The sequence below is a fragment of the Myxine glutinosa genome, chromosome 1, assembly GCF_964187855.1.
Source record: "Myxine glutinosa chromosome 1, kmMyxGlut1.1, whole genome shotgun sequence".
Taxonomy (NCBI): domain Eukaryota; kingdom Metazoa; phylum Chordata; class Myxini; order Myxiniformes; family Myxinidae; genus Myxine; species Myxine glutinosa.
In genome coordinates, this window is record NC_136261.1 from 355,496,593 (window position 1) to 355,522,612 (window position 26,020).

A 26,020-nucleotide genomic window follows, 5' to 3' on the forward strand; every position below is an offset into this window, starting at 1 on the left:
CGATAAATGGGCGTGGTCGCTGCCTGCCGCTCTAAACTCGATCCGGGCTCTCCTATGTACTGCCACCAACCAGACTCCTCACGAACGACTGTTCCACCACCCTAGAAGCTCCGGCAGTATCCAGTCTTTACCCAGCTGGCTCGCTGAACCGGGGCCCGCCTATCTCAAACGAGCGGTTCGCACTAGCAAGTACGACCCCCTTGTTGACAAGGTGCAGGTCCTCCAGGCTAATCCCGAGCATGCCCGCGTGTTAACGGCGGATGGCCGCGAGTCTACTGTCTCCGTTCGCCATCTCGCCCCATGTGGGGACGACGACAGGGATATCGACGAACCCGTCTACGAGTCTATGGACTCTATCGAAGCTTCCCCTATGGAACTACCACTGTTACTCCCGTCGTCCCCCGCTCCCGTGCCCGAAGGCGCAGGGGCGCCCCCTCCGACTCCGACCTCCGGCGGCTATTCCGACGCGGGGGACTCCGGGCTTGGGGACGCCGTGCCCGGTAGATTCCGAACACGAACTGGCAGGGAGGTTCGCCAGCCCGACCGCTACGGGTGGACTGACTGACGTGGATTGACGTGACCCTTTCATTTATTGCTGATGCTTGCCTGCGAACTGCCGAGCGGTAGTCTTGTTTTAACGACGGGGAGAATGTAGTGAAATTATACCAAGGTGAACCCAGGGATGCTCGCCACGAAAAAGGGGGGCCGTCTATAAGATCCGGGACACTCGGGGCGTGCGGACACTCCGGCGGGACTCACTGTGACATTATCCAGTAGTTGAATGGTATGTACGCCCCAAAGGCTGCGCTGCGCGAACCATTGTTATATCGAAGCTACCTTTGCTGTGCTTGAAATGCTCTGATTTAATGCCTATTGTTGCATGTATTGTTACAGGAGATATTATCGATCTAAATGATATTAAAGCCTACACTGAGGAAAGTCGTGTCTGCGCTTGATTTTCACGACAAGCCGTTTTGAATGTGTTGACATGTGGGCATGGGGAAGGAGAGAGGAGAAGGAGAGGAGGGAATGTTCCCAGGACTTCATTATTTATATTATTACTGTAATAATAATTTATATTATTTATACAGTAAAAGTACAGCGATTGAATACTGAAGTTCCGGATATACAGAATCGAGGCTCGTGAAAGAGCTAACATTTATTTATCAAACCAACAAATCAAACAAACACGCAAAAAAATATATAAAAAGGGGAGCGGTCGACAAGATGGGGAGAGACGGGGAGGAAGCACACAAACACAACATTTGAGAGCAGGGACATTGGGAGATGTGTGGGAGGGAGAGGGCCTGGGGGGAGGCAGGATAGGTATGAAACGCAAGGACACCAAGGACTTCCAGGAAAGAAGTCGGCACCTCAAAAAAGTGGATTTGGGGTGAAATTAGCGGGGGTAGAAAAGATCAAGGTTTTGGAATGGGGAAGATAAGAGATGGTGGTGAACAGCCGTTTTAAAGACCTGGAGGGAGGAGTGGGATTGAAGAGAGTGAGGGAGTTTGTTCCAGAGGTGGGAGAAAAGAGGAATGAAGGAGTGAAGGTGAGCAGAGAGTGTTGATTTTGGCAGTTTAACCATAAGAGGGTTGCAGGCAGATCTTGTGTGACCTGTAGGAATATTTGGGGGACAAAGCCCAGAGAGAGCTGGGGGAGCAAGGCCGGAGAGGAGTCTGTAGAAGACGGAAAGACCACCAAACTGCCGGCGGTGAGTAAGTGAAAGGCCCTCGGAGATAGCGTCATCGCGGGAGATTCCAATGATTCTGAAAGATTTGGTTTCAACAGCGTGAAGACGAGCTAGGTGTGAGGCAGGAGCACCAGCCCAGAGGGGAGAGCAATACTCCATTGAGCTGCGGATGAAAGCCTTGTATTGGGTGAGGAGCCCAGGTGTGCCAAGGAAGGACTTCGCACGACGGAGGATGCCTAGTCGGCGACTGGCTTTGGAGGCCAGCTTGGAAATGTGGTTTTCCAAGAAAATATCATGGCAGACAGTGAGACCCAAAAGCTTGAGTGACAGAACTTCTTGGAGAGGATTATTCAGAAAGTAGATGGGAGGGTTGTCCAGTCGGTCTTTTCGGAGAGACATCGTAAGAGTGTGAGATTTGTCAGGATTGAAAGACATGTTCCACTTGTTTGCCCAGTCTGTGATTTTGTCCAGTTCTGCAGAGAGTGAGGAGGCTGTAGACTGCCGATCTGAGGGATGAGGAATGGAGCGGCAGAGAGTGGAGTCATCAGCAAAAAGATAGAGAGGATTTTCAAGAGAGTCAGAGAGATCATTGATGAAGACCAGAAAAAGCACAGGGCCCAGAACACTGCCGTGGCGAACTCCAGCCTGAACAGGAAGAGGAGATGAGAGAAACCCATTCAGGGCCACACGTTGACTACGACTAGAGAGGAAGTCCGCCAGCCATGCGTGGAGATTTCCATGGATACCAAAGGAGGAGTGTTTGGTGAGCAGAACGGGGTGCCAGACCGTATCGAAGGCACGTGATATGTCGAGGGAGACAGCTCTAATTTCCTGTTTGGCATTGAGGACCTCCATCCATTGTTGAGACAGCAGAAGCAGCATGTCCAGAGTAGAGTGACCTGGTCTGAAACCAAATTGATCATCAGAGATCAAGCCATTGGAGAAGAGGAAAGATTTCATATCTGAAGCAATGATGGATTCCATGACTTTGCTGATAATTGGGAGAAGGCTGATTGGTCTGTAGTTGCTAGGACCTGTTTTTGCACCTTTTTTTTGCAAAGTGGTGATGTTGGCTGATTTCCAAGCAGATGGCAGTTGACCTTGAGCAAAAGAAAGGGTGAATAGAACAGATAGAGGGAGTGCAAGAGCGGAAGAACAGGATTTTAGGACACGTGGGCTGATGCCGTCAGGTCCAGTTGCAGAATCAGAGTCGAGGGTTGACAGAAACTTTTCCACCTTGTCAGGAGGAAAGGACACGGAGTCCAGGAGCAGCTGGGTACGACTGGGTATGGTGGGTACAGAGAGAGATGGGTTTGGGACACAAGATTTAGAGGCAAACACAGAGTTGAGGCATTCAGCTTTTTCACGTGCAGTCAGCTGTGTAGCCATTTGAGGTAAGGGAGGGGATGGAGGGGGAACAAACACCAGAAACAGATTTGACCAGACGCCACCAGGATTTGGAAGAGGGAGACAGATAAGAGGGTTCGGTCTTGAGAAAGAAAAAAAAAAACACCTTTAGAGGCCATTTTTCCCCGCAAGCGGGAGTTGGCCTTTTTCGGGAACTGTGGTTGTTGTTGTTTTTCGGTCCCCTTTTTGAAGCAATGTTTTACGGCCGGATGCCCTTCCTGACGCCAACCCTTTTTGCCGCCTTTAACGACAAGCAGGGAATTACCAGCAAGCTGGTACTCAAATTCTTTATAAGTCTTGTTCTTATATAATTTCTTATATTATATATAAGTTAAGGTATAAAAAGTTCGGTCTTGAGAATGAAGAGATATTGTTTCCTGGCTCTCCTGAGGGTGGACACACACTTGTTTCGGGCTTTGTGAAAGGAAATGAGATTTCCTTCCGTTGGATTTGCTTTCCGGGAGACGAAGGAAAGTTGTTTCTGGGCAACAGCCTCACCACAAGATTCCATGTACCATGGACGGGAGGAAGGGTATGACAACTGAAGACGAGATGGGATAAATCTGTGCATGAGAGAGAGCAATTTACTTTGGAAGAATTCCCAGGATGAGTTGATGTCAGAGGCGGTAGGGATGGGAGACCAGTCCAGATGATTGATGGCTGCTTGAAGACCGTGCCAGTTGGCCTGAGTGAAATTCCAGACTCGTCGACGCTGAGCAGGCTCGCTGAGAATGGTCAGAGAGATGTCCACTTTAACAAGCACATGATCAGATGAGCCGATTGGAGCAGAAGAAGAGCAGCAGACATTTTCAGGGAAGTTAGTCATAACCAAGTCCAGAAGAGAAGATGCTCCGTTGACTGAGATCCGGGTCGGGAAATTGACAGATTGTGTCAGTCCCAGTGAGTCACAGAAGTCCTTTGCTGAGAAGGCATGGCTGGTGAGAGAGGTACCCACACCCAGCCAACTGGCATGGTGACAATTGAAATCACCACATATGAGGAAGAGAGAGTTGGGATGAGTAGATAGAAGTTGGTCCATATTATCAGACAGCGAGATGTAGATGGAGTCATCACTGTTTGGTGGACGGTACAACACACATACGAACAAGAGGTGGGAGCGAAGGGGAAGCCGTAGCCAGAGGTATTCCTGGGGGTGAGGTGGAGAGAGTGCAGTGCAGGGCGAGTGAGGAAGAGAGTTTTTGATAAAGATAGCAACCCCACCTCCAGGACGAGGCTCAGGTCTATCACACCGGAGGAGGGAGTAACCCGGGAGAGATACTAAGGAATCAGAGACATCATGAAGGAGGAAAGTTTCTGTGAAGCAGATCACGTCTGGTTTGTCAGAAGCAACCTGTATGGAGAGATCAGTGGTAAGTTTGAACGAAGGCCCCGGATGTTTGAGGTCCATACCGTTAATGAAGAGGACGGGGGAGCATCGGATACAGAACAGGGGGGAGGAGGGGTAGGGTAAGATGTGGAAGAGGTGGAAGAAGTAGGGAGAGCTGTTGAAGGTGTGTCAGAGATTTCCGAATAGCTCGGCGAAAGGGAAGGATGGGCGGACAAAAGTTTTTATGGTGATTGGGTGAGGCACAATGATGTGTTATTTGAGGAGGAGGAAGAGCGAGGCAGAAGGTTGGGGAGATGGAGGTGAGAGTTGGAAGGGGGAAGAAGCGGGGAGGACGCTTTGAGGAGGGGGAGTGAGAGGGGGGAAATTGAGAAGAAATGAGGGTGGGGAGATCTGAAGGGGAGGGCGAGGGGGGAGTTTAGCAGGGAAGGGACAAGGGGACGGATTTGAAAGGGTTGGGATATGGGGGAGATTTGGAGGGGAGGGGTGAGGGGGGAGTCTAGGAGGGGAGGGGCAAGGGGGAGTCTTGGAGGGGAGGGTGTGGGGGGAGTTTAGGAGGGAAGGGGAAAGGGGGGAGATTTGAAAGGGATGGGTGATGGGGAGGATTTGGAGGGGGGGGCAAGGGGGACGATTTGAAAGGGATGGGTGATGGGGAAGATTTGGAGGGGAGGGGTTATGGGGAAGATTTGGAGGGGAGGGCTGAGATTGAATTTTAGAAAGTGTACGATGAATGGGAAATGAACATCTATTTGCAAAATGAGTTTCTTGTGACCTTCGAGCCAAAAATACGTTTAAGGACGCTGGAGGGAGGATGGAGTGCAGGAGAGTTTAGGGAATGTAGAAAAGAGGCACTGTAAGAGATGGAATTTTTTTTTGGGATGAATAGATTTGGTGAGCAAGTCGAAAGCAACCTTTTAAAGAAGAAGAAGAAAACGGTGTTATAATATACGATGGAATACAGAAATTGAGGGGAAAGTGTAAACATTTTAAAGTTTAACAGTGAAAACTATCTGGGGAAATGGGGGAGAAACACATGGTCGAAGAACGAACGAACGAATAAGAACGAATAAACGAATGAGAACAACGAATAAGAACAGAGAAGGAAATGTTTTTTTTGTTTTTTTGTTTTTTTTTTAGTTGAGATTTTAAACAAGGAAGTAGGCTATGGGGTGAAAAGACTAGGAAAACAGAGTGCGAAAGTTATTGGAGCACAAACGACGGACCGCTGAGAGAAAAACAAAGCCTCAAGGTTGGACACTGTACGTGTACAAGGCCTCAAAAGACACGACACGAATTAACACGATTTTCTATACAGGTATGAAAGATTTGCACCGAAAATCTTCCTCGGGACACACTATACGTACACACACCATAAAATAAATACAGTTATAACGAAAATACAAATGGGAACAATTACATTAACTTCGATTTCGATGGAGAGCGTGGACAGCTGAGAATAAACGAAACCTCGCAGGCAAGACCGGAAGCGGCAGTCCTCACATTATTCTCAAGCACCCTCTGGTACAATGAAGAATTCATGGTGGATTCTGTGATGGTGAGCTGCCCAGGCCCTGATGCAGCAAATCTGCCCCAAACTATAATATTTCCACCACCATGCTTTACAGTTGGTATCAGGTTCTTGTGGTCAAATGCTGTCTTTGGTTTTCGCCAAACATGTCTTCTGGTAATGTGGCCAAATAGCTCTACCTTTGACTCATCTGTCCAGAGCACATTGTTCCAGAAGTGCTGGTCTTTGCCTAGGTGTTCATTGGCAAACATTAGTCTTTCCCTGATGTTCTTTCTGGACAGCAAAGGTTTCCTCCTGGCACACCTCCCATGTAGATCAAATTTGTGCAGCCTCTTTCTAATGGTAGAATCGTGCACTTTGACATCAACTGTGGCAAGAGCTACCTGTAGGTCCTGTGATGATATTCTGGGGTTCTTAGAGACTTCCTTCAGCATCTTGCGGTCTGCTCTTGGGCTGAACTTGCTGGGGCGGCCTGGCCTGAACAAGTTGGCAGTTGTTTGGAATCTTCTCCACTTGTAGATGATCTTCCGGACAGTCGAATGATTGATTTCAAATTGTTTGGAGATCTTTTTAAATCCCTTCCCGGACTCGTAGGCATCTATAACCTTCTTTCTGAAGGCCTCATAGAGCTCTTTTGATCTAGGCATGGTGACGCCACACACTTCAACAAAAAAGAGCAAACCAAACGAAATGTCTGAGGTTGAAATAAGACAGGTTCCTCCAAGATCCTCTCTAACGATGTTCTAATCATTTGCTCTTGATCTGGTGCACCTGATTCTAATTTCAGGTATTTGAAGTAGTGATAAATGTAAGGGTGTACTTACTTTTTCCACATGCGAAATTTGCATTTATGTTTATTTAAATTATACAATGGACTACAAAATGTAAATGTTTCATGATATTTGTTATATTATATCACCTTTATCTACCAATATTGTTGAAATGAAGATCAAATAGCTATGTTGAAATATGTTGAAAAAGTCAAAACTTTACATGGGGTGTACTTACTTTTTCACGTGACTGTATATGGTACAGGACAGCATGTGGGATTCGAACCTGGGTGAAGAGCATCACATGCCACTGGTTCAGGTGAAAGAACTAAACACAATTCTGTTCATGTTTCCACTTAATTTAACAATCAGGCATCCAAGAAGAAATCCAATTTGTCCAATCTGTAGAAAGCTCCCTGAGGCCCAAGTACTCTCTTTAGAATTATTCTGAGCATTTATATACCGGTAATGGAGAATCAGATAGAACATACTGGGGAAGATATGAGGTTCCTGTACTCGATACAAGTAGGTGATTTGGTATGTAAAGTCGAATTCATCTCACAGTTAGAGTTCGACAGATCAAGTGTATCTCATGGAATATTATGTGGTGTTGTGTTGTGGATGAACATGATGTGTGTGGTGCATCTCATGTAATATTATGTCGTGTTGTTTTGTGGATGAACGTGATGTGTGTAGTGCATCCGATGGAATATTATATAGTGTTGTGTTGTGGATGAACATGATGTGTGTTGTGCATCTCATGTAATATTATGTGGCGTTGTGTTGTGGATGAACGTGATGAGTGTCGTGCATTTCATGGATTATTTTGTGGTTTTGTGTTGTGGATAAACCTGATGTGTGTTGTGCATCTCATGCAATATTATGTGGTGTTGTGTTGTGGATGAACGTGATGAGTGTCGTGCATTTCATGGATTATTTTGTGGTGTTGTGTTGTGGATAAACCTGATGTGTGTTGTGCATCTCATGGAATATTATGTGGTGTTGTGTTGTGGATAAACCTGATGTGTGTTGTGCATCTCATGGAATACTATATGTTGTGTTGTGGATGACCCTGATGTGTGTTGTGCATCTCATGGAATATTATGTGGTGTTGTCTCGTGGATGAACATGATGTGTGTTGTGCATCTCATGGAATACTATATGTTGTGTTGTGGATGAACATTATGTGTGTTATGCATCTCATGGAATATTATGTGGTGTTGTCTTGTGGATGAACATGATGTGTGTTGTGCATCTCATGGAATACGATATGTTGTGTTGTGGATGAATCTGATGTGTGTTGTGCATCTCATGGAATATTATGTGGTGTTGTCTTGTGGATGAACATGATGTGTGTTGTGCATCTCATGGAATACTATATGTTGTGTTGTGGATGAACATGATGTGTGTTGTGCATCTCATGGAATACGATATGTTGTGTTGTGGATGAACATGATGTGTGTTGTGCATCTCATGGAATACTTTTTGTTGTGTTGTGGATGAACATGATGTGTGTTGTGCATCTCATGGAATACTATATGTTGTGTTGTGGATGAACGTGATGTGTGTTGTGCATCTCTTAGAATACTATATGTTGTGTTGTGGATGAACATGATGTCTGTTATGCATCTCATGGAATATTATGTGGTGTTGTCTCGTGGATGAACATGATGTGTGTTGTGCATCTCATGGAATACGATATGTTGTGTTGTGGATGAACATGATGTGTGTTGTGCATCTCATGGAATACTTTTTGTTGTGTTGTGGATGAACATGATGTGTGTTGTGCATCTCATGGAATACTATATGTTGTGTTGTGGATGAACGTGATGTGTGTTGTGCATCTCATAGAATACTATATGTTGTGTTGTGGATGAACATGATGTCTGTTATGCATCTCATGGAATATTATGTGGTGTTGTCTCGTGGATGAACATGATGTGTGTTGTGCATCTCATGGAATACTACATGTTGTGTTGTGGATGAACATGATGTGTGTTGTGCATCTCATGGAAGATTATGTGGTGTTGTCTCGTGGCTGAACATGATTTGTGTAGTGTATCTCATGGAATACTATATGTTGTGTTGTGGATGAACCTGATGTGTGTTGTGCATCTCATGGAATATTATGTGGTGTTGTCTCGTGGATGAACATGATGTGTGTTGTGCATCTCATGGAATACTATATGTTGTATTGTGGATGAACCTGATGTGTGTTGTGCATCTCATGGAATACTATATGTTGTGTTGTGGATGAACATGATGTGTGTTATGCATCTCATGGAATATTATGTGGTGTTGTCTCGTGGATGAACATGATGTGTGTTGTGCATCTCATGGAATACTATATGTTGTGTTGTGGATGAACCTGATGTGTGTTGTGCATCTCATGGAATACTATATGTTGTGTTGTGGATGAACATGATGTGTGTTATGCATCTCATGGAATATTATGTGGTGTTGTCTCGTGGATGAACATGATGTGTGTGTGCATCTCATGGAATATTATGTGTTGTTGTTTTTTGGATGATATGATGTGTGTGTGCATCTCATGGAATATTACGTGGTGTTGTCTCGTGGATGAACATGATGTGTGTTGTGCATCTCATGGATTATTATGTGGTGTTGTGTTGTGGATGAACATGATGTGTGTTGTGCATCTCATGGAATACTAAATGTTGTGTTGTGGATGAACATGATGTGTGTTGTGCATCTCATGGAATATTATGTGGTGTTGTGTTGTGGATGAACAAGATGTGTGTTGTGCATCTCATGGATTATTATGTTGTGTTGTCTCGTGGATGAACATGATGTGTGTTGTGCATCTCATGGAATACTATATGTTGTGTTGTGGATGAACCTGATGTGTGTTGTGCATCTCATGGAATATTATGTGGTGTTGTGTTGTGGATAAACCTGATGTGTGTTGTGTATCTCATGGAATATTATGTGGTGATGTGTTGTGGATGAACATGATGTGTGTTGTGCATCTCATGGAATACTATATGTTGTGTTGTGGATGAACCTGATGTGTGTGTGCATCTCATGGAATATTATGTGGGGTTGTCTCGTGGATGAACATGATGTGTGTTGTGCATCTCATGGAATATTATGTGATGTTGTCTCGTGGATGAACATGATGTGTGCTGTGCATCTCATGGAATACTATATGTTGTGTTGTGGATGAACATGATGTGTGTATCGTAAATATATCAGTGCATTTATTCAACATCATCCTGATCTGTGTGGTCTCGCTCACTTCGCTCAGTTTATTTGATTACACACATCAAGAGCTACAGATAAATACTTGCTATATTGTTACATATTTGAGAATGATGCGATTTTTCGAGCATTACGTGTTTCAGATAATTTTGTGTATTTCATCGATTTTAATTCGCATAACCTATAATTTGGTTATTGGTATTGTTTGCATGGTTATTTCATCATCATACTTTGTTTATTACCTTCACCCCCAAAGGTGGATGGAGGTTATGTTTTCGCCCCTGTCTGTCTGTCTGTGAATAAGGTGTCTCCAAAAGTTGTGGACGGATTCGGAGGAAATTTGGAGGTGAGGTTGTGTGTGCGACAAGGACAAAATTATTAGATTTTGGTGAAGATCCGGATCCAGATCCGGCTATTAAAATATTTCCGTGATTCTTCCCCATTGAGAGATCAGGTGAAAAGCAAAAGATAGCAAGATATCTCAAAAAGTTATGGACATATTCGGACGAAGCTTCGTACATTAGTTGTTTAAGCGACAAGAACAAGCCAATTAGATTTTGGTTCAGGTCCGAATCCAGATCCGGCCTATCAGTGGGATACAAAACGTAAACTGTTCAGCCTCGCAGAGATATGCATGCACTCTACCGAGTGCCGTTCTTGTTTCTTTTTTGTATTTTTTTATTGTACAACGCTCCTTTCCTTTGCCAGCTCCAGGCGCTGCATAATGTCCTTGCTGGGCACCGAAGAGGTCCCTGCAATGACGCGCGCTGAAAGGGAGTACTCAGTTTTCACTCCGGTTGTTTGTTTGTTTGATTGTTTGTTTGTTCGTCCGGGCCATATCTCAGCCATCCATTGAGCTAGGAAGCTGAAATTTCGGCACAATAGTGAGCAAGTAACTTGGCAAAAAAAAATAATTGTTTTTTGCTTCATCAATTAGTTGATTAGTTATTTAATTACTATCGATTATTTAAGTACTTATATATTTCCTTTCTCTTCTTGGAATTATTTCCTTTCTCTTCTGGGCACCTTTTGAGCTTGGCAGCTGATATTTGGACATGACGGTGATCAAGTGATTTAGCTGAAAAGGCTATTTTTGATTTATTGATTTATCAATTATTCGATTAATTATTTAATTGTTGGATTCATGACTTAATTAATTTTAAAAATTAAGGTACAGTTTCGGATGAAACGGTGGTGGTTTAGGTATTCTCTCAGCCAATTAATTAATTACTTAATTATTTTATGATTGTTATTTATTTATTTTAATTATTAATCATATATTTATTTTGTTTCCAATCTGGGCAATTTCTCAGGCACCTTTTGAGCCATGAAGCTGATTTTTGGACACGACAGTGACCAAGTGATGTGGCCATAAAGGATATTTTTGATTTCTTGAGTCATCAATGAATCTATTAATTATTTTTTGATTAATCATTTTTTAAAAAATCAATAAATAACATTTCATCAATTGTAAAAAAGTTAGTATTTCAGACGACGCACCGGTGGTTTAGGTATGCTCTCAGCCAAATGATTAAGAAAATATTGTGTGATCATAATTTGTTGATTTTAATTATGCAATTAATCAATCAATTATTATAGACCTCTTCCACCAAATACAGTCTCTCCGAGCTGCACGGCGGTATTGCCGGGCGCCAATGGCGCCCCGGCAATGCCCCCACTGGAATATATGTATTTATTTGTCACAGGGGCGGTGTACTTTGGATGTATCTGTACTTGTATTATTTATTTTTATCAGTATTTCGTAATCCCGACCTTTTTATTTCATGGAGGTGGAATTTATATCAGACTGACGAGCACGGTTGATTCAAACTGAAACGCATGGTTCAGGAACAAATGAAAGAACGGTTTTGAGGCTCTTTGTGTCAGACACTGTCAGGTTACACTGGACGCACTTGCTCATGAACTTCGCTCTTATTTGATCCACAGCTGCTGGTACAGAATCAATGCATTGTGCACCACCTGGGTATGTATGTTCAGTTGGCCGCATGGCAGGTGTTCAGAGTACCAATGCCAGACGCTTGTATGAACACCGTGGTCCTGTGTGAGGCTCTTTTAAATACGAAGTGGGTTCGGGATACAGGCAAATATGCTGGCTTATTACAATACCTGCTGTCACAGCACTTCCATTTATTCGTTTTTTTTGGCGCACTTGTGCTCTTTTTAATTTGGTCGTTCCTTAGCTAACAGCCATGGATGCTTGCTTGCTCACACTGCTCTCGCTCTGTCCCGAAGCACACGCAGGCCAGAACACAAACATGACAAATTTTTTCAGGCCCACCTTTCGCTGGGCTCGCTCCCAGGTGCTTGGCCTATCTCGTGCGTGACTTGAGACAACACACACACTTTCACTTGGCTCGTGTCTTTCAGTGCACCAGGTGAATTGGACATGTCTACTACACCTTGCCAGACTGTTATCCACAGTTCAACATGCAGCCCAAGTCATCCTCTCTTTTCTGCTCTGCAAGAATGGGAAAGAATGGGACATTAAACTTTTCTGGGAAATATCAAATTTGCCATTTTTTAAAATTGAATTTGATATTTGAAACTGGAATTGAAAATTTGAAAATTGAATTTGATTTTTTTTGACCATTTGCTTCAATATTATTTGATATTGAAACTAATAACAAACTTATATCAGCTTTTATATGCAGGACAGGACCCCCATGACATAAATGTAAATTTTTGCCAACTTGCTTGCTGTTTCAACACAACGCAAACCCCCATGACCCCACCACAGAATAAAGGTTGTGACCCGAATCAAAAACTACAACGAATAATATCGTTTAATAAGGAAAAGAACAAGTACAGATACATTCAAAGTCCACCAACCCCGTGCCAAATAATTATATATCCGTCAGCGCGGCATTGCCGGGATGCCTCCGGCGCCCGGCAATACCGCAGTGCAGCTCATAGGGGCTGCATTGGGAGGGTGAGGTGTACACTAATTGATTGATTAATTGTATAATAAAAATCAAGAAAAGATTATCACAAAATATTTTCTTAATCAATTGGCTAATAGCATAACTAAACCACTAGTGCTTCATCCGAACATGTATCTTTTTGAAATGTAATTAAATAAGTCATTAATAAAAAATTAAATAATTATTTGATTAATCAATAAATGATTAATCAATTAATCAACAAATAATTAATCGATTAAATGATTAATCAATAAATCAAAAATAGCCTTGATAGCCACATCACTTGGTCACTGTCATGTCCAAATATTAGCTTCCGAGCTCAAAAGGTGCCTGAGATATTGGCCAAATGAGAAAGAAAATAAATAAATGATTAATAATGAAAATAAATAAATAATAATCATAAAAAAATTAAATTATTAATCAATTCGGTCACAGAACACATAAACCACCACCATTTCATCAGAATCTGTAACTGACTTTTTTTTTTTTTTTTAGTAATTAATCGAATAATTAAATATTTAATCGGTTAATTGATTAATTGATTAATCAATACATCAAAAATATCCTTGATAGCCGCATCACTTTGTCACTCATGTCCAAATATTAGCTTCTGAGCTCAAAAGGTGCCTGAGATATTGGCCAAATGAGAAAGAAAATAAATAAATGATTAATAATGAAAATAAATAAATAATAATCATTAAAAAATTAAATTATTAATCAATTCGGTCAAAGAACACATTAACCACCATCATTTCATCAGAATCTGTAACTTTAAAAAAAAATTGTCATTAATCGAATAATTTAATAATTAATCGATTAATTCATTAATTGATTAATTAATAAATCAAAAATAGCCTTTGCAGCCAAATCACCTGGTCATTGGAATGTACAAATATCAGCTTCCTAACTCAAAAGGTGCCTGAGTTAATGGTCAGAAGAGAAAGGAAATTTGATTTATTAAATAAGTACTGAATTAATCGCAAATAATTAAATAACTCCTCAATTAATTGATTAATCAAAAAACAAAATACCGTTTTTGACAAAGGACTTGCTCACTTTGGTGCCGAAATTTCAGCTTCCAAGCTCAAAATCGGGAAACTAACTATTTTTGAGGTCCAAAGGTCAACTCAAGGTCAACCTTCCAAAATCATCACTTTTCATCTGAAAAATCATCACTTTTCATCCTGTTGACCCGAGCTTTGATCAAGATTGTAAATTTTAATCTTCATGAAATGGACAATTCGCTGTATCAATGGAAAACCTTTTGGGGGGGGGGGGGGGGCGGATTTTGCAAGTATCGTGCTATTTATGACGTCTTCTTGTTACTTGAAAAATCGAAGAATTTTTCAAGTGTATTGGTCGGTTGTGTTTGTGGTTCTGTTTGTCTGTTTGTCTGTTTGTTTGTCACCGGCCTACAGGTCACAATTTTCAAACGATCTTCACGAAACTTCACCAAATGGTAGAGTTGGTCAAAAGCAAGAAGCCTATTGTTTTTGGGGTCAATGAGTCAAAAGTTCAGCATAGGCCAAAGGTCACCAACTTTTCAAAATTTCTAAAATCCTCAATTTTCATCCGATTGACTTGAAATTTGAAGAGGAGTTGCATATCTGGTCAATAAATTCAAACACCAAGTATTTTTGAGGTCAACGTAGGCCAAAAGGTCAACATAGGCCAAATTTCTAAAATCCTCAATTTTCATCCAATAGACTTGAAATTTGAAGAGGACTTGCATATCTGGTCACTGAATTCAAGCACCAAGTATTTTTGAGGTCAACATCGGCAAAATCGTCAACATAGGCCAAATTTCTAAAAGCCTCAATTTTCATCTAATTGACTTGAAATTTGAAGAGGACTTGCATATGTGGTCACTGAATTCAACCACCAAGTATTCTTGAGGTCAACATAGGCCAAAATGTCAACATAGGCCAAAAGGTCAACATAGGCCAAATTTCTAAAATCCTCAATTTACATCCAATTGACTTGAAATTTGAAGAGGACTTGCATATCTGGTCACTGAATTCAACCACCAAGTATATTTGAGGTCAACATCGGCCAAAAGTTCAACATCGGCCAAATTTCTAAAATCCATAATTTTCATCCAATTGACTTGAAATTTGAAGAGGACTTGCATATCTGGTCACTGAATTCAACTACAAATTATATTTTCGGTGAACATAGGCCAAAAGGTCAACATAGGCCAAAAGGTAAACAGGCCAAATTTCTAAAATCCTCAATTTTCAGTCAATTAACTTGAAATTTGAAGAGGAGTTGCATATCTGGTCACTGAATTCAACCACCAAGTATGTTTGAGGTCAACATAGGCCAAAAAGTCAACAAAGGCCAAATATCTAAAATCCTCAATTTTCATCCAATTGACTTGAAATTTGAAGAGGACTTGCATATCTGGTCACTGAATTCAAACACAAATTATATTTTAGGTGAACATAGGCCAAAAGGTCAACATAGGCCAAAAGGTCAACATTGGCCAAATTTCTAAAATCCTCATTTTTCATCCAATTGATTTGAAATTTGAAGAGGACTTGCATATCTGGTCACTGAATTCAAACACAAACTATATTTTAGGTGAACATAGGCCAAAAGGTCAACATAGGCCAAAAGGTCAACATAGGCCAAATTTCTAAAATCACAAATTTTCTTTTGATTGACTTGAACTTCGAAGAGTATTTACATATATGGTCACTGAATTCAACCACCAACTATTATTGAGGTAAACATAGGCCAAATTTTTAATATCCTCAATTTTCATCCGATTGACTTGAAAATTGAACAACATTTGCCAATTGAGTCACTAAATGGGAAAACTAACTATTTTTGAGGTCCAAAGGTCAACTCAAGGTCAACCTTCCAAAATCATCACTTTTCATCTGAAAAATCGTCACTTTTCATCCTGTTGACCCGAGCTTTGATCAAGATTGTAAATTTTAATCTTCATGAAATGGACAATTTGCTGTATCAATGGAAAACTTTTGGGGGTGGGGGCGGATTTCGCAAGTATCGTGCTACTCATGACGTCATCTTGTTACTTGCAAAATCGAAGAATTTTTCAAGTATATTGGTCGGTTGTGTTTGTGGTTCTGTCTGTCTGTTTGTCTGTTTGTCTGTTTGTTTGTCACCGGCCGACAGGTCACAATTTTCAACCGATCTTCACGAAACTTCACCAAATGGTAGAGTAGGTCAAAAGCAAGAAGCCTATTGTTTTTGGGGTCAATAAGTCAAAAGGTCAACATAGGCCAAAGGTCACCAACTTTGCAAAATTTCTAAAATCCTCAATTTTCATCCGATTGACTTGAAATTTGAAGAGGACTTGCATATCTGGTCACTAAATTCAACCACCAAGTATTTTTGAGGTCAACTTCGGCCAAAAGGTCAACCTAGGCCAAATTTCTAAAATCCTCAATTTTCATCCAATAGACTTGAAATTTGAAGAGGACTTGCAAATTTGGTCAATGAATTCAACCACCAAGTATTTTTGAGGTCAACATAGGCCAAATTTCTAAAATCCTCAATTTTCATCCAATCGACTTGAAATTTGAAGAGGACTTGCATGTGTGGTCACTGAATTCAACCACCAAGTATTTTTGAGGTCAACATCGGCCAAAAGGTCAACATAGGCCAAATTTCAAAAATCCTAAATTTTCATCCAATCGACTTGAAATTTGAAGAGGACTTGCATATCTGTTCACTGAAATCAACCACGTATTATATTTTAGGTAAACCCAGGCCAAAAGGTCAACATAGGCCAAATTTCTAAAATCCTCAATTTTCATCCATTTGACTTGAAATTTGAAGAGGACTTGCATATCTTGTCACTGAATTCAACCACCAAGTATTTGTTAGGTCAATAAAGGCCAAATTTCTAAAATCCTCAATTTTCATCCAATTGACTTGAAATTTGAAGAGGACTTGCATATCTGGTCACTGAATTAAAAAAAATTTATATTTTAGCTGAACATAGGCCAAATGGTCAACATAGGCCAAATTTCTAAAATCACAAATTTTCATTTGATTGACTTGAACTTACAAGAGGATTTACATATATCGTCACTGAATTCAACCACAAATTATATTTTAGGTGAACATAGGCCAAAAGGTCAACATAGGCCAAATTTCTAAAATCCTCAATTTTCAGTCAATTAACTTGAAATTTGAAGAGGAGTTGCATATCTGATCACTGAATTCAACCACCAAGTATGTTTGAGGTCATCATAGGCCAAAAGGTCAACATAGGCCACATTTCTAAAATCCTAAATTTTCATCCAATTGACTTGAAATTTGAAGAGGACTTGCATATCTGGGCACTGAATTCAACCACGTATTATATTTTAGGTAAACATAGGCAAAAAGGTCAACATAGGCCAAATTTCTAAAATCCTCAATTTTCATCCGATTGACTTGAAATTTGAAGAGGACTTGCATATCTGGTCACTGAATTCAACCACCAAGTATTTTTGAAGTCAACATCGGCCAAAAGGTCAACATAGGCCAAATTTCTAAAATCCTCAATTTTCATCCGATTGACTTGAAATTTGAAGAGGACTTGCATCTCTGGTCACTGAATTGAACCACGTATTATATTTTAGGTAAACATAGGCGAAAAGGTCAACATAGGCCAAATTTCTAAAATTACAAATTTTCATTTGATTGACTTGAACTTCGAAGAGGATTTACATATATGATCACTGAATTCAACCACCAACTATTTTTGAGGTCAACATAGGTCAACATAGGCCAAATTTTTAATATCCTCAATCTTCATCCGCTTGACTTGAAAATTGAACAACATTTGAACATTGAGTCACTAAATGGGGAAACTAACTATTTTTGAGGTCCAAAGGTCAACTCAAGGTCAACCTTGCAAAATCATCACTTTTCATCTGAAAAATCGTCACTTTTCATCCTGTTGACCCGAGCTTTGTCAAGATTGTAAATTTTAATCTTCATGAAATGGACAATTTGCTGTATCAATGGAAAACTTTTTGGGGTGGGGGGCGGATTTTGCAAGTATCGTGCGACTCATGACGTCTTCTTGTTACTTGCAAAATCGATGAATTTTTCAAGTATATTGGTCGGTTGTGTTTGTGGTTCTGTCAGTCTGTTTGTCTGTTTGTTTGTCACTGGCCTACAGGTCACAATTTTCAACCGATCTTCACGAAACTTCACCAAATGGTAGAGTTGGTCAAAAGCAAGAAGCCTATTGTTTTTGGGGTCAATAGGTCAAAAGGTCAGCATAGACCAAAGGTCACCAACTTTGCAAAATTTCTAAAATCCTCAATTTTCATCCGATTGACTTGAAATTTGAAGAGGACTTGCATATCTGGTCAACAAATTCAACCACCAAGTATTTTTGAGGTCACCTTAGGCCAAAAGGTCAACAGAGGCCAAATTTCTAAAATCCTCAATTTTCATCCAATAGACTTGAAATTGGAAGAGGACTTGCATATCTGGTCAATGAATTCAACCACCAAGTATTTTTGAGGTCAACATAGGCCAAATTTCTAAAATCCTCAATTTTCATCCAATTGACTTGAAATTTGAGGAGCACTTGCATATGTGGTCACTCTATTCAACCACCAAGTATTTTTGAGGTCAACATCGGCCAAAAGGTCAACAGAGGCCAGATTTCTAAAATCCTCAATTTTCATCCAATAGACTTGAAATTTGAAGAGGACTTGCATATTTGGTCACTGAATTCAACCACCAAGTATTCTTGAGGTCAACATCGGCCAAAAGGTCAACATAGGCCAAAAGGTCAACAAAGGCCAAATTTCTAAATTCCTCAATTTTCATCCAATTGACTTGAAATTTGAAGAGGACTTGCACAACTGGTCACTGATTTCAACCACGTATTATATTTTAGGTAAACGCAGGCCAAAAGGTCAACGTAGGCCAAATTTCTAAAATCCTCAATTTTCATCCATTTGACTTGAAATTTGAAGAGGACTTGCATATCTTGTCACTGAATTCAACCACCAAGTATTTGTTAGGTCAATAGAGGCCAAAAGGTCAACATAGGCCAAATTTCTAAAATCCTAAATTTTCATCCAATTGACTTGAAATTTGAAGAGGACTTGCATATCTGGTCACTGAATTAAAAAAAATTATATTTTAGCTGAACATAGGCCAAAAGGTCAACATAGGCCAAATTTGTAAAATCCTCAATTTTCATCCAATCGACTTGAAATTTGAAGAGGACTTGCATATCTGGTCACTGAATTCAACCACCAAGTATTTTTGAAGTCAACATCGGCCAAAAGGTCAACATAGGCCAAATTTCTAAAATCCTCAATTTTCATCCGATTGACTTGAAATTTGAAGAGGACTTGCATCTCTGGTCACTGAATTGAACCACCTATTATATTTTAGGTAAACATAGGCGAAAAGGTCAACATAGGCCAAATTTCTAAAATCAGAAATTTTCATTTGATTGACTTGAACTTCGAAGAGGATTTTCATATATGATCACTGAATTCAACCACAAACTATTTTTGAGGTCAACATAGGCCAAATTTTTAATATCCTCAATTTTCAACCGCTTGACTTGAAAATTGAACAAAATTTGTACATTGAGTCACTAAATGGGGAAACTAACTATTTTTGAGGTCCAAAGGTCAACTCAAGGTCAACCTTACAAAATCATCACTTTTCATCTGAAAAATCGTCACTTTTCATCCTGTTGACCCGAGCTATGATCAAGATTGTAAATTTTAATCTTCATGAAATGGACAATTTGCTGTATCAATGGAAAACTTTTTGGGGTGGGGGGCGGATTTTGCAAGTATCGTGCGACTCATGACGTCTTCTTGTTACTTGCAAAATCGATGAATTTTTCAAGTATAATGGTCGGTTGTGTTTGTGGTTCTGTCTGTCTGTTTGTCTGTTTGTTTGTCACCGGCCTACAGGTCACAATTTTCAACCGATCTTCACGAAACTTCACCAAATGGTAGGGTTGGTCAAAAGCAAGAAGCCTTTTGTTGTTGGGGTCAATAGGTCAAAAGGTCAGCATAGGCCAAAGGTCACCAACTTTGCAAAATTTCTAAAATCCTCAATTTTCATCCGATTGACTTGAAATTTGAAGCGGACTTGCATATCTGGTCAACAAATTCAACAACCAAGTATTTTTGAGGTCAACTTAGGCCAAAAGGTCAACATAGGCCAAATTTCTAAAATCCTCAATTTTCATCCAATAGACTTGAAATTTGAAGAGGACTTGCATATCTGGTCACTGAATTCAAGCACCAAGTATTTTTGAGGTCAACATCGGCAAAATCGTCAACATAGGCCAAATTTCTAAAATCCTCAATTTTCATCTAATTGACTTGAAATTTGAAGAGGACTTGCATATGTGGTCACTGAATTCAACCACCAAGTATTCTTGAGGTCAACATAGGCCAAAATGTCAACATAGGCCAAAAGGTCAACATAGGCCAAATTTCTAAAATCCTCAATTTTCATCCAATTGACTTGAAATTTGAAGAGGACTTGCATATCTGGTCACTGAATTCAACCACCAAGCATATTTGAGGTCAACATCGGCCAAAAGTTCAACATCGGCCAAATTTCTAAAATCCATAATTTTCATCCAATTGACTTGAAATTTGAAGAGGACTTGCATATCTGGTCACTGAATTCAACTACAAATTATATTTTCGGTGAACATAGGCCAAAAGGTCAACATAGGCCAAAAGGTCAACATAGGCCAAATTTCTAAAATCCTCAATTTTCAGTCAATTAACTTGAAATTTGAAGAGGAGTTGCATATCTGGTCACTCAATTCAACCACCAAGTATGTTTGAGGTCAACATAGGCCAAAAAGTCAACATAGGCCAAATATCTAAAATCCTCAATTTTCATCCAATTGACTTGAAATTTGAAGAGGACTTGCATATCTGGTCACTGAATTCAAACACAAATTATATTTTAGGTGAACATAGGCCAAAAGGTCAACATAGGCCAAAAGGTCAACATAGGCCAAATTTCTAAAATCCTCTATTTTCAGTCAATTAACTTGAAATTTGAAGAGGAGTTGCATATCTGGTCACTGAATTCAACCACCAAGTATGTTTGAGGTCAACATAGGCCAAAAAGTCAACATAGGCCAAATATCTAAAATCCTCAATTTTCATCCAATTGACTTGAAATTTGAAGAGGACTTGCATATCTGGTTACTGAATTCAAACACAAATTATATTTTAGGTGAACATAGGCCAAAAGGTCAACATAGGCCAAAAGGTCAACATTGGCCAAATTTCTAAAATCCTCATTTTTCATCCAATTGATTTGAAATTTGAAGAGGAATTGCATATCTGGTCCCTGAATTCAACCACCAAGTATATTTGAGGTCAACATAGGCCAAAAGGTCAACATAGGCCAAATTTCTAAAATCGTCAATTTTCATCCAATTGAATTGAAATTTGAAGAGGACTTGCACATCTGGTCACTGAATTCAACCACGTATTATATTTTAGGTATACATCGGCGAAAAGGTCAACATAGGCCAAATTTCTAAAATCACAAATTTTCTTTTGATTGACTTGAACTTCGAAGAGTATTTACATATATGGTCACTGAATTCAACCACCAACTATTTTTGAGGTCAACATAGGCCAAATTTTTAATATCCTCAATTTTCATCCGATTGACTTGAAAATTGAACAACATTTGCCAATTGAGTCACTAAATGGGAAAACTAACTATTTTTGAGGTCCAAAGGTCAACTCAAGGTCAACCTTCCAAAATCATCACTTTTCATCTGAAAAATCGTCACTTTTCATCCTGTTGACCCGAGCTTTGATCAAGATTGTAAATTTTAATCTTCATGAAATGGACAATTTGCTGTATCAATGGAAAACTTTTGGGGGTGGGGGCGGATTTTGCAAGTATCGTGCTACTCATGACGTCTTCTTGTTACTTGCAAAATCGAAGAATTTTTCAAGTATATTGGTCGGTTGTGTTTGTGGTTCTGTCTGTCTGTTTGTCTGTTTGTCTGTTTGTTTGTCACCGGCCGACAGGTCACAATTTTCAACCGATCTTCACGAAACTTCACCAAATGGTAGAGTAGGTCAAAAGCAAGAAGCCTATTGTTTTTGGTGTCAATAAGTCAAAAGGTCAACATAGGCCAAAGGTCACCAACTTTGCAAAATTTCTAAAATCCTCAATTTTCATCCGATTGACTTGAAATTTGAAGAGGACTTGCATATCTGGTCATTAAATTCAACCACCAAGTATTTTTGAGGTCAACTTCGGCCAAAAGGTCAACCTAGGCCAAATTTCTAAAATCCTCAATTTTCATCCAATAGACTTGAAATTTGAAGAGGACTTGCAAATTTGGTCAATGAATTCAACCACCAAGTATTTTTGAGGTCAACATAGGCCAAATTTCTAAAATCCTCAATTTTCATCCCATTGACTTGAAATTTGAAGAGGACTTGCATATGTGGTCACTGAATTCAACCACCAAGTATTTTTGAGGTCAACATCGGCCAAAAGGTCAACATAGGCCAAATTTCAAAAATCCTAAATTTTCATCCAATCGACTTGAAATTTGAAGAGGACTTGCATATCTGTTCACTGAATTCAACCACGTATTATATTTTAGGTAAACGCAGGCCAAAAGGTCAACATAGGCCAAATTTCTAAAATCCTCAATTTTCATCCATTTGACTTGAAATTTGAAGAGGACTTGCATATCTTGTCACTGAATTCAACCACCAAGTATTTGTTAGGTCAATATAGGCCAAAATGTCAACATAGGCCAAATTTCTAAAATCCTCAATTTTCATCCAATTGACTTGAAATTTGAAGAGGACTTGCATATCTGGTCACTGAATTAAAAAAAAAATTTTTTTTAGCTGAACATAGGCCAAATGGTCAACATAGGCCAAATTTCTAAAATCACAAATTTTCATTTGATTGACTTGAACTTACAAGAGGATTTACATATATCGTCACTGAATTCAACCACAAATTATATTTTAGGTGAACATAGGCCAAAAGGTCAACATAGGCCAAATTTCTAAAATCCTCAATTTTCAGTCAATTAACTTGAAATTTGAAGAGGAGTTGCATATCTGGGCACTGAATTCAACCACGTATTATATTTTAGGTAAACATAGGCAAAAAGGTCAACATAGGCCAAATTTCTAAAATCACAAATTTTCATTTCATTGATTTGAACTTCTAAGAGGATTTACATATATGGTCACTGAATTCAACCACCAACTATTTTTGAGATCAACTTAGGCGAAAAGGTCAACATAGGCCAAAGTTTTCATATCCTCAATTTTCATCCAATTGACTTGAAAATTGAACAACATTTGCACATTCAGTCACTAAATGGGGAAACTAACTATTTTTGAGGTCCAAAGGTCAACTCAAGGTCAACCTTCCAAAATCATCACTTTTCATCTGAAAAATCGTCACATTTCATCCTGTTGACCCAAGCTTTGATCAAGATTGTAAATTTTAATCTTCATGAAATGGACAATTTGCTCTATCAATGGAAAACTTTTTTGGGGGTGGGGGGTGGATTTTGTAAGTATCGTGCAACTCATGACGTCTTCTTGTTACTTGCAAAATCGAAGAATTTTTCAAGTATATTGGTCGGTTGTGTTTGTGGTTCTGTCTGTCTGTTTGTTTGTCTGTCTGTTTGTCTGTTTGTCTGTTAGATTGTCACTGGCCTACAGGTCACAATTTTCAACCGATCTTCACGAAACTTCACCAAATGGTAGAGTTAGTCAAAAGCAAGAAGCCTATTGTTTTTTCGTCAATAGGTCAAAAGGTCAACATAGGCCAAAGGTCACCATCTTTGCAAAATTTCTAAAATCCTCAATTTTCATCCGATTGACTTGAAATTTGAAGAGGACTTGCATATCTGGTCACTGAATTCAACCACCAAGTATTTTTGAAGTCAACATCGGCCAAAAGGTCAACATAGGCCAAATTTCTAAAATCCTCAATTTTCATCCGATTGACTTGAAATTTGAAGAGGACTTGCATCTCTGGTCACTGAATTGAACCACGTATTATATTTTAGCTAAACATAGGCGAAAAGGTCAACATAGTCCAAATTTCTAAAATTACAAATTTTCATTTGATTGACTTGAACTTCGAAGAGGATTTACATATATGATCACTGAATTCAACCACCAACTATTTTTGAGGTCAACATAGGTCAACATAGGCCAAATTTTTAATATCCTCAATCTTCATCCGCTTGACTTGAAAATTGAACAACATTTGAACATTGAGTCACTAAATGGGGAAACTAACTATTTTTGAGGTCCAAAGGTCAACTCAAGGTCAACCTTGCAAAATCATCACTTTTCATCTGAAAAATCGTCACTTTTCATCCTGTTGACCCGAGCTTTGTCAAGATTGTAAATTTTAATCTTCATGAAATGGACAATTTGCTGTATCAATGGAAAACTTTTTGGGGTGGGGGGCGGATTTTGCAAGTATCGTGCGACTCATGACGTCTTCTTGTTACTTGCAAAATCGATGAATTTTTCAAGTATACACAAAGAATTAAGTTAAGCACCCCCCCCCGTTTTTTTACAACCTCGCACATTACAAGTTTGTTGTCGTCAAAACAGTGTAATATACCCATGATATTGCTATATTTTCTGGAGAAGTGATATTATGGTCACATAAAAACATAACAATCATGCCGTTTTCAATATTTTATTCTGAATAATTTAAGGTGAAATTTTTTGGGAATTTTAGGCATATTTTCACCTCAATTTAAGTATGGAGCTATAGGTCCATCACGGACAGTGTGGATGACGTTTATGTTTTCTAACGTACAGTCATTGTTCTGAGAAGACCTCTAGCGATCTTTGCGTCAATAACGTGTGTAGGACCCACGTGATCGGATCACTGACTCAACCAATCACTTTTTTTCACTTTGATCACTCAATTTCATCAATGGATAATTGCTAATGTCATACCTATCATTATTTGATCTCACATACCTTAGAATATATGCCAATGTATACATATACACAAAGAATATATATTAGGGGGTGCTTACCTTAATTCGTTGTGTAGGGGTGCTTAACTTAATTCTTTGTGTATATATTGGTCGGTTGTGTTTGTGGTTCTGTCAGTCTGTTTGTCTGTTTGTTTGTCACTGGCCTACAGGTCACAATTTTCAACCGATCTTCACGAAACTTCACCAAATGGTAGAGTTGGTCAAAAGCAAGAAGCCTATTGTTTTTGGGGTCAATAGGTCAAAAGGTCAGCATAGACCAAAGGTCACCAACTTTGCAAAATTTCTAAAATCCTCAATTTTCATCCGATTGACTTGAAATTTGAAGAGGACTTGCATATCTGGTCAACAAATTCAACCACCAAGTATTTTTGAGGTCACCTTAGGCCAAAAGGTCAACAGAGGCCAAATTTCTAAAATCCTCAATTTTCATCCAATAGACTTGAAATTGGAAGAGGACTTGCATATCTGGTCAATGAATTCAACCACCAAGTATTTTTGAGGTCAACATAGGCCAAATTTCTAAAATCCTCAATTTTCATCCAATTGACTTGAAATTTGAGGAGCACTTGCATATGTGGTCACTGTATTCAACCACCAAGTATTTTTGAGGTCAACATCGGCCAAAAGGTCAACAGAGGCCAGATTTCTAAAATCCTCAATTTTCATCCAATAGACTTGAAATTTGAAGAGGACTTGCATATTTGGTCACTGAATTCAACCACCAAGTATTCTTGAGGTCAACATCGGCCAAAAGGTCAACATAGGCCAAAAGGTCAACAAAGGCCAAATTCTAAATTCCTCAATTTTCATCCAATTGACTTGAAATTTGAAGAGGACTTGCACAACTGGTCACTGATTTCAACCACGTATTATATTTTAGGTAAACGCAGGCCAAAAGGTCAACATAGGCCAAATTTCTAAAATCCTCAATTTTCATCCATTTGACTTGAAATTTGAAGAGGGCTTGCATATCTTGTCACTGAATTCAACCACCAAGTATTTGTTAGGTCAATAGAGGCCAAAAGGTCAACATAGGCCAAATTTCTAAAATCCTAAATTTTCATCCAATTGACTTGAAATTTGAAGAGGACTTGCATATCTGG

General features: G+C 39.5%; 1 protein-coding gene across 1 annotated transcript in view; it reads left to right on the forward strand.

The window, feature by feature from the left end:
• The first annotated feature begins 12,708 nt into the window (after positions 1 to 12,708).
• Positions 12,709 to 26,020, forward strand: part of LOC144892967 (olfactory receptor 51I1-like) — a 70,299-nt gene continuing 56,987 nt past the window's right edge. Inside the window, exon 1 of the mRNA XM_078781996.1 lies at positions 12,709 to 12,805. Within this exon, the coding sequence (XP_078638122.1) occupies positions 12,709 to 12,805 (97 nt within the window). The remainder of the gene's footprint in view (positions 12,806 to 26,020) is intronic.